The sequence below is a fragment of the Aspergillus terreus genome, genomic scaffold (assembly GCF_000149615.1).
Source record: "Aspergillus terreus NIH2624 scaffold_13 genomic scaffold, whole genome shotgun sequence".
NCBI classification, from domain to species: domain Eukaryota; kingdom Fungi; phylum Ascomycota; class Eurotiomycetes; order Eurotiales; family Aspergillaceae; genus Aspergillus; species Aspergillus terreus.
Genome location: NT_165936.1, coordinates 954,928 through 969,790, shown reverse-complemented (window position 1 = coordinate 969,790; position 14,863 = coordinate 954,928). Strand labels below are relative to the sequence as shown.

At 48.6% G+C, this 14,863-nt stretch overlaps 6 protein-coding genes across 6 annotated transcripts; 3 read left to right on the top strand and 3 right to left on the bottom strand.

Annotated features, from left to right (window-relative positions):
• Window positions 1-1,321: 1,321 nt before the first annotated feature.
• Window positions 1,322-2,467, top strand: ATEG_08846 (NAD(P)/FAD-dependent oxidoreductase; the record flags this gene model as incomplete). The annotated part of the gene is made up of 1 exon (XM_001217431.1): window positions 1,322-2,467. One exon carries the CDS (start codon window positions 1,322-1,324, stop codon window positions 2,465-2,467), a length of 1,146 nt encoding a protein of 381 aa, XP_001217432.1.
• Window positions 2,468-2,872: 405 nt separating this feature from the next.
• On the bottom strand, window positions 2,873-4,114 carry ATEG_08845 (uncharacterized protein; the record flags this gene model as incomplete). Its single annotated transcript, XM_001217430.1, has 3 exons — window positions 2,873-2,923; window positions 3,050-3,058; window positions 3,737-4,114. The coding sequence occupies 3 exons, from the start codon at window positions 4,112-4,114 to the stop codon at window positions 2,873-2,875; spliced, it is 438 nt and encodes a 145-aa protein (XP_001217431.1).
• A 269-nt stretch (window positions 4,115-4,383) lies between these two features.
• Window positions 4,384-5,627, top strand: ATEG_08844 (uncharacterized protein; the record flags this gene model as incomplete). Its single annotated transcript, XM_001217429.1, has 6 exons — window positions 4,384-4,421; window positions 4,457-4,535; window positions 4,631-4,672; window positions 4,836-4,869; window positions 4,913-5,427; window positions 5,511-5,627. 6 exons carry the CDS (start codon window positions 4,384-4,386, stop codon window positions 5,625-5,627), a joined length of 825 nt encoding a protein of 274 aa, XP_001217430.1.
• A 716-nt stretch (window positions 5,628-6,343) lies between these two features.
• Window positions 6,344-7,485, top strand: ATEG_08843 (uncharacterized protein; the record flags this gene model as incomplete). Its single annotated transcript, XM_001217428.1, has 4 exons — window positions 6,344-6,490; window positions 6,555-6,665; window positions 6,725-7,235; window positions 7,295-7,485. The coding sequence occupies 4 exons, from the start codon at window positions 6,344-6,346 to the stop codon at window positions 7,483-7,485; spliced, it is 960 nt and encodes a 319-aa protein (XP_001217429.1).
• A 1,259-nt stretch (window positions 7,486-8,744) lies between these two features.
• Window positions 8,745-11,178, bottom strand: ATEG_08842 (putative C6 transcription factor; the record flags this gene model as incomplete). Its single annotated transcript, XM_001217427.1, has 4 exons — window positions 8,745-9,969; window positions 10,035-10,696; window positions 10,745-10,856; window positions 10,910-11,178. 4 exons carry the CDS (start codon window positions 11,176-11,178, stop codon window positions 8,745-8,747), a joined length of 2,268 nt encoding a protein of 755 aa, XP_001217428.1.
• Window positions 11,179-12,217: 1,039 nt separating this feature from the next.
• Window positions 12,218-13,796, bottom strand: ATEG_08841 (uncharacterized protein; the record flags this gene model as incomplete). The annotated part of the gene is made up of 2 exons (XM_001217426.1): window positions 12,218-12,436; window positions 12,597-13,796. The coding sequence occupies 2 exons, from the start codon at window positions 13,794-13,796 to the stop codon at window positions 12,218-12,220; spliced, it is 1,419 nt and encodes a 472-aa protein (XP_001217427.1).
• Window positions 13,797-14,863: the final 1,067 nt, after the last annotated feature.

The window sequence follows — 14,863 nt, the reverse complement described above, 5'->3', positions numbered from 1 at the left end:
GCTGTCAATCGTGTTTTCACAGGCGACATCCATCCCAGCTCCATCAGCATTCCGGTAGTACCTTATCTTGAAAGACTGCCCCACAACTCTTATAGGGGGCGGGCCCGTTGGGATCTCGATGGTGATCTAGGACCATATCAGAACTCTATGTTTGTTTCATAAGACCTAACTTGAGGGACTGTAGCAAAGGCGAAATGAATGTGTGGTCTCTGAGCCAGGTACTATAATAATATATATCTATCTGGCAACAAAGTTTCACTGCTCTTGACTCGGAGAACTGGCAGCTTTTTCTCGGGTGAGTTGGAATGGTTTGATCTGCTTGAAATCGCTATGGCTGCTGCATTCATAAGCAAGTTTACAATATGAGTTTTCGTGTTTCTTAGTGATAACATTGTTGGTTAATTGCTAGTAATGTGCGTCTTCATCTCCAACTGCCTAGAATCAATATCATGGAGATATATTACGCCAGCTTCTATAAGCCTAACTTAAATGGCGGCCTTCGTTATCTATATAAATTCTAGCCTGCTTAATTCTAGCCGCCAGGAATAAATTATCAAATAAAACTAATTTAGTTGAATAATAAAATAATAATAACTAGAGAGTACTAGAAAGATAAAAAGATAGTACGTAAAGATAAAATAGAGGACCCAACAGCCTGATAAAACAAGTTAACTGCAATGACAGGAGATAAATCTTCTTTTCGTTAAATAAAACTTGCGATGATATCTGGCAGCACCTTGCAGACCCTTGATAACGGAGAAACAAGGATATTCTATTACCGATTAGTATTAAAATACTGCTATATACACTGGTCTTATCCCCTATACCAAAGTTTATATAGAAAGCAGCCCTAACCAGAAAAGGGAATCCATAACACAGGGCAGCGCTGCTAAACACCCCTATTTTCTCGATCAGCCACCAGCAAGGTTCATAAGCATAGAAGAGTATCCAGAAAACTTTCCTTCGATTTCTGAAGCAGCCACACAATATGAAGCTTTTTTAAGCGTAGAAGATTACTGTTGTCAAGGTTTGAGGGAACGGGCTGGCAGGCATTCGTCGGATTCCCCAGGCGGCCGATCTTACAAATCAAGTGAGTTAGTCCGCCAGCACCAAGGTGGTTGGGATAGTTTAAAATTATTAATGTGACTACGCTTAGAAATAATTACTAATGCCAGAAGTATACGTAGAGAGCCATGGGATAGACACTGTACTGTATTATTATAAGCTAGGTACTGTTCTTCCTTGCGTCGAGTCAATCCGAACCATCCACTGCGCTCTTCGTCTGTCACTAGGTTCAATCGGACCCTTTCCCCTCCTTGCAATGTCTTCCAAAACCGTTGTAATTATCGGGGCCTCCTTCGCTGGAATCCCAATTGCACACTCTCTGCTCAAAGATCTCCCATCGGTGAAAGTGGTTCTGATCAATCCGTCCTCCACATTCTACTTTGTGATTGCAGCCCCGCGCATTCTCGCAAAACCAAAAGCCTTCCGCCCCGAGCAATACCTTCTCCCGATAGAAAAAGAGTTTGCTCGTTATAGAAAAGACGCCTTCGAATTTGTCCCCGGTGCGGCAACCTCGATAGACACCAATGCGAAGACAGTCACCGTGGACAACGAGAGAACGATCGCATTCGACTATCTTGTCATCGCATCGGGGAGTACAACCCGTTCCATGACGATCGAGGCCGAGACCCAGGTCCCATTCAAGCCCCCCCAGTCAGGTCAGGTGCAGCCATTGATTGAAGAGGCTCAACGAAAGATCAGCCAGGCGACCAAGATTGTTATCGCGGGCGCCGGTCCGATTGGAGTTGAGACGGCGGGGGAGATCGCCGAGGCCGCCAAGGAGCGTGGAGCAACAGTCCATATCACGCTCGTCTCAGCCACAGAGCGGGTTCTCCCCATGCTGAAGCCTCGCGCCAGCGAGATCGCCGAACAGCAGCTTCGTCAACTGAAGGTGGAGATTGTCACGAGTCGGAAAGTGACCGGAGCTACCCAGGCACCGGGCGATTCCGCGTGGACGGTGTCTCTCGATAACGGACAGAGTTTGAGCGCCGACATGTACATCCCCACCGTGGGCATTGTCCCGAATAACGGTTTCATCCCGCAGGAGTTCCTCGATTCGTCGGGCTGGGTCACTGTGGACGGTGAGCTGCGGGTGCAGAGCAAAAGCCACTCAACCTTGCCGATATTCGCCGCAGGAGACATCACAAATAATTCCATGCGCCTTTCCTTCAAAGCAGTCGAGCAGGCGGCGGTTGTGGCGGCAAACTTGAAGGTGGAGATTGCTGGCAAAGGCAAGCGGCGCACGTATGACCAAGGGAATAGCATGATGATGGTCGTCCCAGTTGGTTCATCTGGTGGGACGGGACAAATGTTTGGTTGGGTGCCTTGGAACATGCTTGTCAAGATGGTCAAGGCCAAAGATTTCTTGATCGGCAGAGCTCAAGGCGTGATCTCGGCGAGTTGAGGTGGTGAGGCGGTTATAGTCGCGTTCGTCATATACTGCATACTGTAGATAGTTAGTCTCCACGGATGACCGTATGGTCCGACCTCTAGTTATAATAGTTGTATAATAGTATACTTACCCGAAGCATAACTACTTGCTATTCTAATTTACTACTTGTCTAAAGACGGGTATAAAACTTGCTGTCACAACAAATTTTCTCGCGCTAGGACTCCCTATTTTATTTACCTTACTGCTGCTTAATATCTTACAGAGCGTTCTAGGCGTGTTTACCTTGTTTACGTGAGTTATCAAAGTCTTTTGCATAAATCGGCCATATCTGTGACATCTCTATCGTAGCGGACTAAATATGATTACATTCTGCCTGGTGTATCTTCTGATAAGTACTCAAATGATGACTTCTGCCTACTAATTAACTTGGCATATATCGCAAGTCCCAAATGTCCCGGCTGTACAGGCCTATACTAGGTAGGATATAATATACAAGTCTACCTATAGTCTATAGGCGCTGCTCGTGGATTCGGCTCTAATAGTTAATCTAGTCAATTAAAAGTTGTCGACTTAGATCGGAACCTGTATACCTACCCTGAAGCACTATATCTAACAAGGCCTTACTTGGCTCTTTATCTATTATATACTATAGATAGCAGAGGAATATTTTTCTTAGCTAGTTAATTAGTATCTACTATCGATATATCTTCGCCTTCCTACCTGGTTCAAGAGAATCTAAGTACTACCTCGGTCCATCCACCCCAGCGCACCGTCCTTCAGAGACCATCTCAACCATGCTAGTAACCTCGACCGGACTAGTGATAATGAAATGACGATTTTTGGAGATTGAATCATGAGTATAAGAGGATAGTCTTGCGTTATGATCACCGGGTTTGGGGAATCTGGGCTAAGATAACATTCATGTATCCGTAAGATGTTGCCACTATGGCTTTCCGAATTCTTTTAGATGAAGTTTAACCACGATTCAAGTATGTGGAAGGAGGTCCAATGTAAATAGTACCTAGGCAAAGGAGCGACATGCCCTGTGAAATCACTTCCATCCTAAGAATAGGTCGGCTAGATTCTCTTTATTGCATTGATCAGAAGCATAATTCTTCGCATAGCTTTATGGGCCTTTGATAAATTGATAGAAATTATTTTCACATGAAAGAAACAAGCACAGCCTCGCAACATTCCAAGCTAAACATGACATCACACAACGAGCCACCGAGATGGTAATCAGACACAAAACATGCATTCATTATGATCAACCCGTCATACCAAGCATATACCAAACTGCCAAAGGCCAGTAAAGACCACTGCTAGCACAAGATAAGACGCCACGCTGCGCATCGGCCCCATAGCGCTGCCGGTGTTGCATACAACTGCATGGAGTCGCGGAGGGCGGTCAAGGAGACATTCTTCAAGAGTTGAGTAAGTCTCCTTGGTTGCATTGCAGTAAGCGAAGCAGTTATCCTCGCCAAAGTAGCTGTAGTGATCGCTAGGGCAACAGTTCTTGAGGACAGAATAGGGATCGTCCGTATTATTCAATCCTTGTTGCCAGATGGTGATAGCGCAGACATTGGAGTAGGGGAGAACAGGGATCCCGCTATGACTGGCGCATCGTGCTTGTTGCAGCGTACTGTTTGTGGTGTTCATGTTTGGGAATGGTCTGGGGCTGCGTTGTTAGCTTATATTAGGAGAGGGTGTTGACTTGCTTATAAGGTCATGACTTACAATGTGAGGTGAGTTTCTTGTTCTAAGCGACAGTATGAGATCAGAACCGGTGATGCTATACTCTTGGATGGCCAGGAAGAAAAAGAGATGTAGGAATCCAGGAAACAGTTGGAAAGGCGAAAGAGATAAGAAAGAATCTAGGCAGTGTTTTCCCTCTTAGAATCGAATTTTCATGAACTACTAACGTAACCATGCAGCACGTCAACCGACCTGACAGACAAGTGGCAAGGTCTGACCGGCGCTAGTGTCTGCTACGATCATTAGGGCAGATTTCCCCGTACAGAGTAGCATCCATGAGCTGTACTACCCTCTCAAAAACAGTTCTAAGTGGTCCGGGTATCAAGTAGGTGAAAGAACGGCTTGCCCCTAGCTTTAACCGATCTTTCCACCAGACCCTGGGGACAGCCGACTTAGGGGAATAGCTTAATGGCTTGGCAGAGTGCTGGGTCCCCTCGCTTCTACTCGGAGTACAGCAGTAGGGTACGCTAGGGGGCGGGAAGGGGCTAGAGCCAAGTCGACTTTCGATGAACTGTCGCTGCCTGACCGAGGTTGTGGGCTCAGGTAATGAAAGCTTCAGAAATTTCTCATATAGGCAGGCGCCGGTTATTAAACGATCTATAATCCAAATTACTTGAAGGTACAGATTGTGTCAAGATATACCGATGTGTATTTCAACAGTAAGACAAGGCGCGTTTGTCAAGTGATCGATGATATGAATAGCCATTGTCTGCCTCCTGACCACTACTACCGATATCCTCGGATCCGCCTGCTCGAACATCCTCAACACTGGGCCGTTCGTCGACTTTGGTATCATTGCAGATGTTGGGCCTCATGGCAACGGCAGTATTACTGCCGGGACGTCGACATTCACAATCCATGAGAACCCCCAGTATTCCGGGGGAATCACCTGCTATAGAATGTACGATGAGGATGAATCGTACGTGGTATGCGATGATGTCCTTTTGCCCAACACTATCCGATTGAGCCCGATCAAAGACGACGAGAAGACCCCTTGCTTCAGTAAGCCTGCCGAGATGAGCTTACAACGGGCAATGGAGACGGCCCATGTCATGGAGACTTTTCCAATGCCCCCTACTGAGGGAAACTTCTCTAGCACGGTACCTATAACCAAATTAGAGGAGCGGCAAACCGGCGCGTGCAATATGTGGTCCGTTGCTACAAGGAGACTTGGAGATGGCAACCCTCATCAGAACTACTGGCGGAAACAGTTGAGCGTGAGTTAATAAGCGATTCTTCTCTTAACGGTTACAGGAACTGACGGGCGATCTTTAGGAGAATATCGACTGCGGGAATGCAGCCCAATGCACTGTCGGTGCTTCGAACTCTAAGTCCTGCACCATTGGGTGGACAGCGTCTGCAAATGCAGGCCAATGGATCTCAGGTGGTTTCCGGTGCAACAGACCTGGACTACTAGATTCAACTATAAATGCACTGGTCTTGCTCATTAGACTATCTATATCTAGTATAATACAGCTTACATAGCATATACTATTCAGAATAGACTTTTTAACTAATATACAGGATTTAATTCTAATAGTAAATCTAGTTTTATTATATTCTCTCTTGATTAGAATAATAAAGATAGTGAATACTATTACGTTGTCGGTATATACTATAATTAAAAAATAAATTACTAGGATAAGAGTAGTCTTACAGGTAGACTTGAATTAATTTTAATATTTATTTCTAAATATTAATATAATATCTATAAATATGTTCCTGAATAATGCGGTAGATTAGTTGGATGTATACACCATGGGCTAGGACTATAAATAATAGGCATAATAATAGACGGCTTGCGAAGCAATCTTATGTGTATCAAGAAATCGAAATCGTTACAAGCCCAGCCTCTCTCCCTACAAACCCCAATTAAGTGAGGTTCTAAGACGCATAGATTCCAAAGGTACTGAATGGTATACTCCATATACTATTCACGAGACGGCGGACCAACCCGTGGACCCGGCCGCGCTTCAACATTGGTTCAATGACGACAACATAAACCTTGACCCGGATAGCGGGCTGGTTTAAGAATAACGCCGAGCGCCACTATCGGACCAGCGTCAGCGCCTGATGGGTCGGACGTCGGCCACTACCTAGGTAGCTTATCTTTCCTCCTTGCCGTCAGGAAGTATGGGGACGAGTGCGAGTACCGCAATCATCATCGTTACTGCAGTGCTCTTCGCCTTCTCGTTATCCGCCGCGTGTCTCCGGTGTGTCGTGCGTCTGCGTTTGGTCAAGGCTTTCGGATCCGATGACATATGCATGATCATCGCAATGGTAAGGCAGGCCGTGCGTACTCTTCCAATGGTATACCACGCTGTATAATTTAACAATCTCCAAGGTACTGAATATAGGGCTCTTCATCTGTGGAATCGTTGGAGCTCACTATGGGATGGGTAAAGATGTGGCTTATCTAGCTTCCCATCCGGAAGCCCGTAGGAAAGGGTTCCTGGTGAGTTTCTGCAACGCTCGACGAAGCCGTCATCACCTGCTGAACCTGGTCATCGTTAGTGCTGGTGGCTGGGGGAGTTGTTCTACGTCTCGACCTGTACAGCAGCGAGGATATCTATAGCACTGACACTGCTTCGCATTGCCGTTGGACGTGCATATTCGTGGGTCCTTTACGCGACCATGGGCCTGTCGACGGTCGCCGGGACCGTGTTCTTCTTCTTCACCGTCTTCCAATGCAGCCCCGTTTCTTCTTACTGGAATCAACCTGAGGACAAAGGGGCATGCTTGGACATAGACCTTCTCCTCGGTATCGTCTACGCATACAGCGGAGTCGCGATTCTATGCGACTTCACAATAGGTCTGCTTCCTGTTTTTCTCATTCGAGACCTTCAACTCAGCCGCAGGACAAAAATCTCGTTGATGACTGTTCTTGGGATTGGATGCATGTACGTCCAATTCTTATTCGTGGATATGGATCCCCTGTGTCTAATTGCAACCTTTAACAGCGCGGGAGCGGCGGTGATTGTGCGCATTCCTTTCCTGCACTTAGCCAAGAGCCCTGACTTTCTTCGTGAGTGCATCTTTTTGTCCTTTATCTTTCAGTCCTACTTATCGGTGGCCTTATTCTAGACGCAACGACACAGATATCTATCTGGTCGAACGCGGAAGCCAATCTGGGTATCACAGCGGGGTCCCTAGCGACAGTGAGGCCTCTTATTCGACGCATATCGGAGGCAATAACCTCCATAAAGAGCAAGTATACCCACCTTGCATTATCTCAGACCACATGTACAGCGCCCAACGCTGGCCAGACGAGCTGATTGGGGGTTGTGAAGGGACGTCAGAACTTCTACGTCGGGCTGTGTCGGACCTGTCGGCAATAGATGGCTTTGGAATGACAGCGTTGTGCTCTCTCAGATAGCGAGCATGGAACGCCGAGATGTCCCTTCCAGCTGGTTACGTCCTTTTATCCGGTCGGGTGATCTGCGCAAAGGCTGCCATATTTCCCTTGCCCGCTTCGGATGTTAGCACGTCAGCGGCTGTCGATCCCAAACTAGCGGTGACTTGCATAACGAAGTGGCATCGCCGCGGAGAACAGCTCGCGTGCTCGGTCCAGCGATACTCTCCAACTGACTGACGAAGCATTTGGGGAGTTTGATCCCACCATACCAGCCGCTCTGCAACAATTCTGGCTGTGAGTCGAGCATGTCGTGGCGTCATACAAATGTCTCGCTCCCGACTGTCTAGTTGTTAATGCTGGATTCACATGCAACGGCATGCTAAAGACGCCCACGCATATCGACGGGACAACAAGGAAACTAGTAGGATCACCTGCATGCAAGTGTCCTGCAGGTGTGTTTAATGGCCTTTGTGTCTTTTATAGACGGGGCGCTAGTGTTTGGTCGCGAGAGGAGTATAAAGAAATAAATAACCGTCTAAACTGCGTTTATATAAGTCCACCAAAATCATTCAGCTATTTAAATAGAAGTATATATGGATTTAGTTTGCAGAGACTTAATGTGGAGGTGCTTTGCAGTCTGAGGGCTCGTTCGGTCTTTTTATTAGCACCTCTGGCTTGTACTATAGCACCCGATGGGCACGATAAAGCTACAGGGCTGAAATTTTAAAAGTCGCTCTCTGCTCGCTTAGAATATGGTCTAGTTTCCCGGAAAACAATGCGTACAGTCTGACGGCGTCGCCAAAAAATACAAAAATTGGACTACAAAGCAAGAGCTGTCATACTCCCTAACCGAACGGTAACTATTTTGATTTGCCGCACCTTTTCAGTTATCTGCTGGGAAGATACACTGTCGTTTGTACTAAATATACGTAGGGTTTGGCTCTTCCACCCCCCGCCCACCCGGCACAAAAGGCCAGAGCGTATCTTTGCTCTCTGTCTCCAATACTGCAGCTGGCAAGCTCTCAGGCAATGTTGCAGACGCTGCTCCATCGGCCAGGAAGTCATCCGCGGCCTTGATATGCATGGGCAAAGGCCAGGCCAATAAGACAGCTTGTATATGAATCCTGCTGTCGTCTACCCCATGGTCCCATTTAGAACGCTCATATTCCCCTGTTCACCTCATGGCTGATCGAACCGTTGCTCCAAATAATGGGGGATGAACTCATCGTACATGGTGCGCAGATCAGGATGAACAATGGCATTATCCGGTAGAGAAGCATCTACTACCAAACCCTGCGAGGACACTCCGTTCTTCTCTGCGGGAGACATTCCAGATAGGTCCCGAAGCGACGAGTCCAGCTGGCCAGCGCGAGTCTCTGAAATCGAGCAATAGAGCTCGTGGCAAACATTCCAGGCTCTTTGAGCCGCCGTGTCGTCTTGAGCCATAGCACGGAGCCAGGACATTCCCTTATTCAGAGAGCTGGTAAGGACGGCGATTGGTTGTGGTCCGAATCGGAGACACGAATCCAGTTCAATCAATAACACTGTAATTGATTGCATAAGATAATGCAAGACACACCACCACGGCGATACTCGATTCAGCCAGAGAACATCTGGGATGTCCGCTAATAGGGCTAGCATGTCGCATGCGGCCGCGACGCATATGTTCATACCGTTAGTCTGATCTGGCCATGCCGATCCGTTATAGGCCTGTTGCCGGTCGAAACGACAGAGCGACGGCCGGCTGATCGTGATCTGCACGCTGTAGAATCGAAAGGCCAGGCTCCATCTCTGCCGCTCAAATAACCTAGAAGAACTCGCGGCTTTGAACTTGAAGTCATCTGGAAGACATCGGTACCATGCATCGGCTTCAGTAGCGAACCCAGTGATCGCTTCCTGCACTCGAAACCACGGACGCTTGAGAGATCTTTGGGCGTAGAGCAGGTCAGTCGCTCGTCGCATGACTTGCGTGATATCCACGAAGTAAAAGAAATATAAGGAATGGCTTGGCGGGACATGAAGGATAGTAGTGTGCGGAGCCTGGTCAGTGGACGAGAAACCCTGTCCTGGAGACACCTGAAGGGGACTTACCCTCAGCTTTCTAGCAGCGAAGTCGTGCATAAAGCCCTGTCGGAACCGGAAGTGGGACAGCAGACGGGAGGCTATCGGGCCCTGAAACTGGTCCTCATCGTAGGGTATGGGGAATGGGGTGGTGCAGAAATCCTCTGCGACACATGCCGGACGACCGGTCATGATCGACAGTGTGTTTTCGACCGTATATACGGACCACCAAACACGGTAGCGCAGTTCCTTGGACGCGTTTGTTGTCTCGCGGCTCTCGTTGCGTCGGTTAAGCCCCATAGCCAGAGCAGACCGGATTGCCAGTCCACATATCCTCCACGCCCTGTAGAGCTACGTTAGACTCATCTCGAAGGGGTTTGCCGGTTGGCCGCATAGGTAACAGCTTACCTGTTGATATGGCCGATCGTCATGAGGAAAAACGCAGTAAGGCCCTCGATTTGCACCTGCTGAAGAGAGGGATGATCCAAAACCGCCAGGTGAGAAAACCCTAAGCTGTATGCCCGGGAGAAATATTCCGTTGGAGATTCTGAATCGGTCGCTGATGCTTGCGAAGTCATCTCGGTATATTTGGCACCAAGCGCGAAAGTCAGGTTCAGGATGGCAAGCCATCGATTAGGGGGCTGAATATCTGGCGTAGAGTAGTAGAGGGCATACTGCTTCAGAAACGGAATCTTTCCTACGATAGGAAATGACGGATGCACCGCGTGGAAGTAGAGACTTAAAAGTCTGTCGGCAACGCTTCGTGGCGGCCGGTCGTACAAGGCTACACTCCCTTGCAGTAGAAGTTCATGATCATCCAGAAAATAGCTTACTGAAGTTGAATCCATGACGGCGGGCTTCGTTACGCAGGGCTGTTTGGGCGAGCGCGTAGAGGCCGTCGCCTCAATTGCCTGTTTCAAGCTTTTCATCCACGACACTTCTGATATGTCTCCAACGAAGCCAAAAGCCCGCAGTCGACTGTTCAGGTTATAGTCCTCCTCGATGTAGTCCGCGCCGACGGCGAATGAATGTGGCGACGGAATAGCAGGTGGGCTTTCGTTCCTGTCGTTCTATCGACCTGTTAGGGCAAGGGCGCATAAGCACAGGTATCGTCATACTACACCGAGCGTTGCCATGATAAGACCTCGATCATCGTCATCCACAGTATTCATCAGACGGCCCAACAGCCGTTCGTACGCATCGACTTTGCTCTGGGCCTCTCGCAGAACTCTGGCTCCGTTAGCCGCCGGAATCTGATTGTCGCGACTACGCCGTGCACATACCTTGCTTGGAACTGGCGTTTCCCTTCGTTAAATTCACAGACCAGATCCAAGCCGACGCAGCGATGGCACGGTTGAGCTCCGCTGCATTTCGCTTTTGATTCTTTGCAAGCTGCGCATGCTCTCTTCACACGCTGACCGACAGCAACAGCAGAGTCGGGGTCGCGCGAGGCTCGGGGAATCGGGAGTTTGCGCGGTAGTGTTGAATCGGGTGTAGACATAGCCAAGGGTTGCGGAATATTCGACAGATCGTTCTCCTGGTCATATTCCATGGTTGAACTCCAGCACTCCAGCCAGGGCCTCTCCAATATTTATTGATCCAGGGCCCTAGGATGTATAATTGCGTCATCCAGAAAGCTCACAAAGCGCCCGCTTGTTGGCGTGTGCACCCATTGGCGGCAAAAAGAGGCGGTTCTCCAGCAGCAGTATCATTGTATCATTTGCATCGGACCCTGCACGGAGGAGCTAGGCTAGCTCTTGCAGCTAGTAATAGCACGGCATTTGGCTGATCCTCCCCGCATCCGTTTGACATGACACAATAATACCTTAGAATACCTTACTGCTGGGCTCCCGCTATGCCCCCATCATTGGCCGGGCATTTCTCCCGCTCATTACTCACTCCGCCACAACCCGTACGACGCGTCGTTGCTGAGGGTCAAAATGCTGATCTCCTGCCCTTTGCTGGAATTTTTTTGGAGTCCGGGACTGATCTGCAGACGGAGCTGAAGCCGGATTTTTTAACTGTGGACAATGCGACCTCCACCAAATTCATCCTTGGTCCGGGAGACACTTTGCTCTCTTGATCCAGCGTATTAAACGATGGAGGGGCCGCCCTCTACAAATTCCAAGGGTAAGAAAGAACTAGAAACATTCGAGGACCGAATTCAAAATCCCATAATCTTACCACCCAGCGCTCCAAATGACGATTCAGAACATGAAACAATCGCAGGCCCGATCATCCATCATGGCTTCTTCTGTGACGGCCCGTCTTGTACAAACCGCTCAGACCAGCAGCCGATTGAAGGGCCCAGATACCAGTGCACAACATGTGTGAATACAGACTTTTGCTTGGACTGCGTCCCAGATGAAGCGAATCCACATAATAAAGCGCATCCATTCATCAAGCATGCCTCGGTGGTAGTCAGCGTGCCAAATACCGCTCTCTCCAAGCGCGCGCCCGAGAAACAGAGACTTGATCACACAACATCAAATTCTCCGTGGTATAAAGGCCTTCAAGGCATGTTGGTTTGCCTTCCTGACATAAAAAGAGGTCATCGTTGTCACGAGTCTATTAAACTCCGAAAAATGGAATCAACGAAACACACTGCCTGTCTTTTCTTCTGCTCTCAGGTTCAAGACTATCCGGACATGGTTATAGTTGAGTCCACATGCCTCTTCCTTCGCCAGCAAATGCGCAGTCTTAAGAACATTCTTGATCTGTCGACCGTTCAGCTCCAACCTAGCAACTTGATCAAGATCTGTCTCTGAGAAGTTCTCGATATTACTTTCAGAGATAAATTGTTGCCATATCTGGCGCCTGGATGGCGTGGTGAGTTCGGGATAGTGAATGGAGACGTGAATGCGTGACTCAAAAGCAGGATCAATATTCTCAGCACGGTTCGTGGTAAGGAACAAGATGCCCCGTTCATTATTCTGTTAGCTTATCTTCTCAAATTACTCAGAACCATACCTCGTAATACTCCAGGAGCCTCAAGAAGATGGAGACAAGCTCGTTTCTCTGAAGGTCGACTGCATCGCGAGCCTCCATGAAAACATCAGCCTCGTCAAGGAGAATAATGGCTCCCCATCTGGGGATCATCGTGAAATTATCCTTCAAGGTGTCTTCGACTTTTCTTGCAGTCGTTCCAAGGTCGCCTGCGCTCAGGACATACAGAGGCACTTTCATTACCTCTGCAATGCTCTCCGCAGTAAGAGTTTTTCCTACCCCTGGAGGTCCCCTAAGAAGCATGATCACCCCCCGGCCTTTACCATGAATTACGTCGTCGAAAGTGTCCTGGCGACTAGACTGCGACCGAGCGAGTCCAAGGATCAACCTTTTTAGATCCTGTTGCGCGTGAGGGAGCACCAAAGAGTCAAATGCCTGTTTGTTCCAGGTGATATCAGTCACGTCGTCGACGAAAAATCGCATCCACTTTTTCTCTCGAAGGGCATAGCCACGGAGCATAGGGGTGGCAATAAGTCGATCGTCGTCGGATAGTACGCCAGTTGGCAGGGGCGGACCGGGACCTAACATGTTCTCGTCTGGGTTGAAGAAATTGTATGCTTCTCCATCAATGACAACTCGACCTTTGATACTAAAACGTCTCTCGCGCCCGAGGTGGAAAGCTTTAGCGATCCCTTCATAGTGTTTGTAGTGGTATCCCTTGTATGATTCCCATAGCTTTCCACGCGAGATGAGGTCTTGTTTCACGGCCTGGTGGCTGCTATGATAGGAAATGGGAAATGCTGATAAGTCCATAATAGGTACCGTCCCTTCGTAGGGCGATATGGACAGCACGTGTGTTTCGTGGCAAAATTTTTCACCGTCCCAGTCAACGTATTTTACACGCATATCAAATGCGCCTGTTTGGGTGTTATAGTCGCCCGAATCGTATTCAAAGGCGCGCTGGCGTCCATCGACAATGCTCCAGAGAGAACAGCCGGGCTCAAAAATTGCCCAAAGGAGGTCGTGGGTGGACAATCGGTTTTTCATCAAGTCGTTCTTGTGTGAGATTGTGGCATGAAGCTCATCATTAAGAATGTGGTATAATAGCTCAACATGAGTTCTAGTAGGGCCGTCAAGCTCGTTGTCTCTGGCTTCGCAGAATTGCTCCCATCGATGGACAAATGCTTTGAACGGTGCTTTGAATTCAATACGGTCAAGTGACATGGAGAGACTAGGATACCCATCCATCACTTTTGTGAGGAAAGTCTTCAGAAGTCCACTTTGAATGACAATTGAATGTATCTGAAGGCTCTTCTGGCCATCGTAGCATTCGACATTTCGCACAATCAAAGCGTGTTTGCTTGATTCGGAGTTCTCCGCTGGATTAACGAGGTCTGCGGGGAGTTGGGTAGTCCATGATGTGCGACCTCTGTTGTCGGGCTTCGTTTGATAGAGATGATAGGGTGTAGGGAGTGAGCCAGGTGTGGCCGTGTAGTTGTGCGGGACTTCAATATCTGAAGCAGCTGGAGTCAGCGAGATGCAATAGAAGCAGGACTCGGAGAGCCAGTACCGTGTTCATCCATATTGTTCTGGCGGGAGGACTTCTTGTTGAACGAGTCAACTGCTAGGTAGTGATGATCGAAAGAAACACTGGAAGAGTTGTCCATTCCATTCGCTGGGGATGCTCGATGTACTTATCTTGTGGCCCAGACCAGCCTCGCCGGTACATGACCGTCCGTTGGGAACTCCATGTCGGCATCATTGGCCAGGCGTGCGAGCCTATGCAAGTTTCAAGTGTGGCTTCAAGCCTCGTCCGGCCTTGTGCGATGGAAGCCCGAGCCTTTCCATTTATCCCAACATCGAGTGGTCATGTAGGTGCCCTGCTAGAAGCAGTCAGCAGAAAATGTGTCACTCTACTTTCTAATACCCACCTATGAGGGGGACAACATATCTTACGTATATGCAGTAAAGACCTACATAAGCATCGGCAGTAGCGGGAGGTTCAGGGGTGTCACAGCCACTGAACCACTTGTCGATACACCTCCCCAGCCCCGCCTACAGATCTCAGAGTAGTCTCTAGACTTTCTGGACTTGACCTTATCTTTTAATCCATTTGTAATTACTAACATGTATGCCTTTGATCTCATGAAGACAGCAGTAGCTCGGGGCCGTGACTCATCTCAAACCCCCGGGATGCTGATGATACATCCGGGCTGGAGCGGTCTGAGGCGGCGGTGAACAGGGTTGTGTCCAAGGACATGAACTGGAGACCTGAGGCAGTTTCTTCTGAC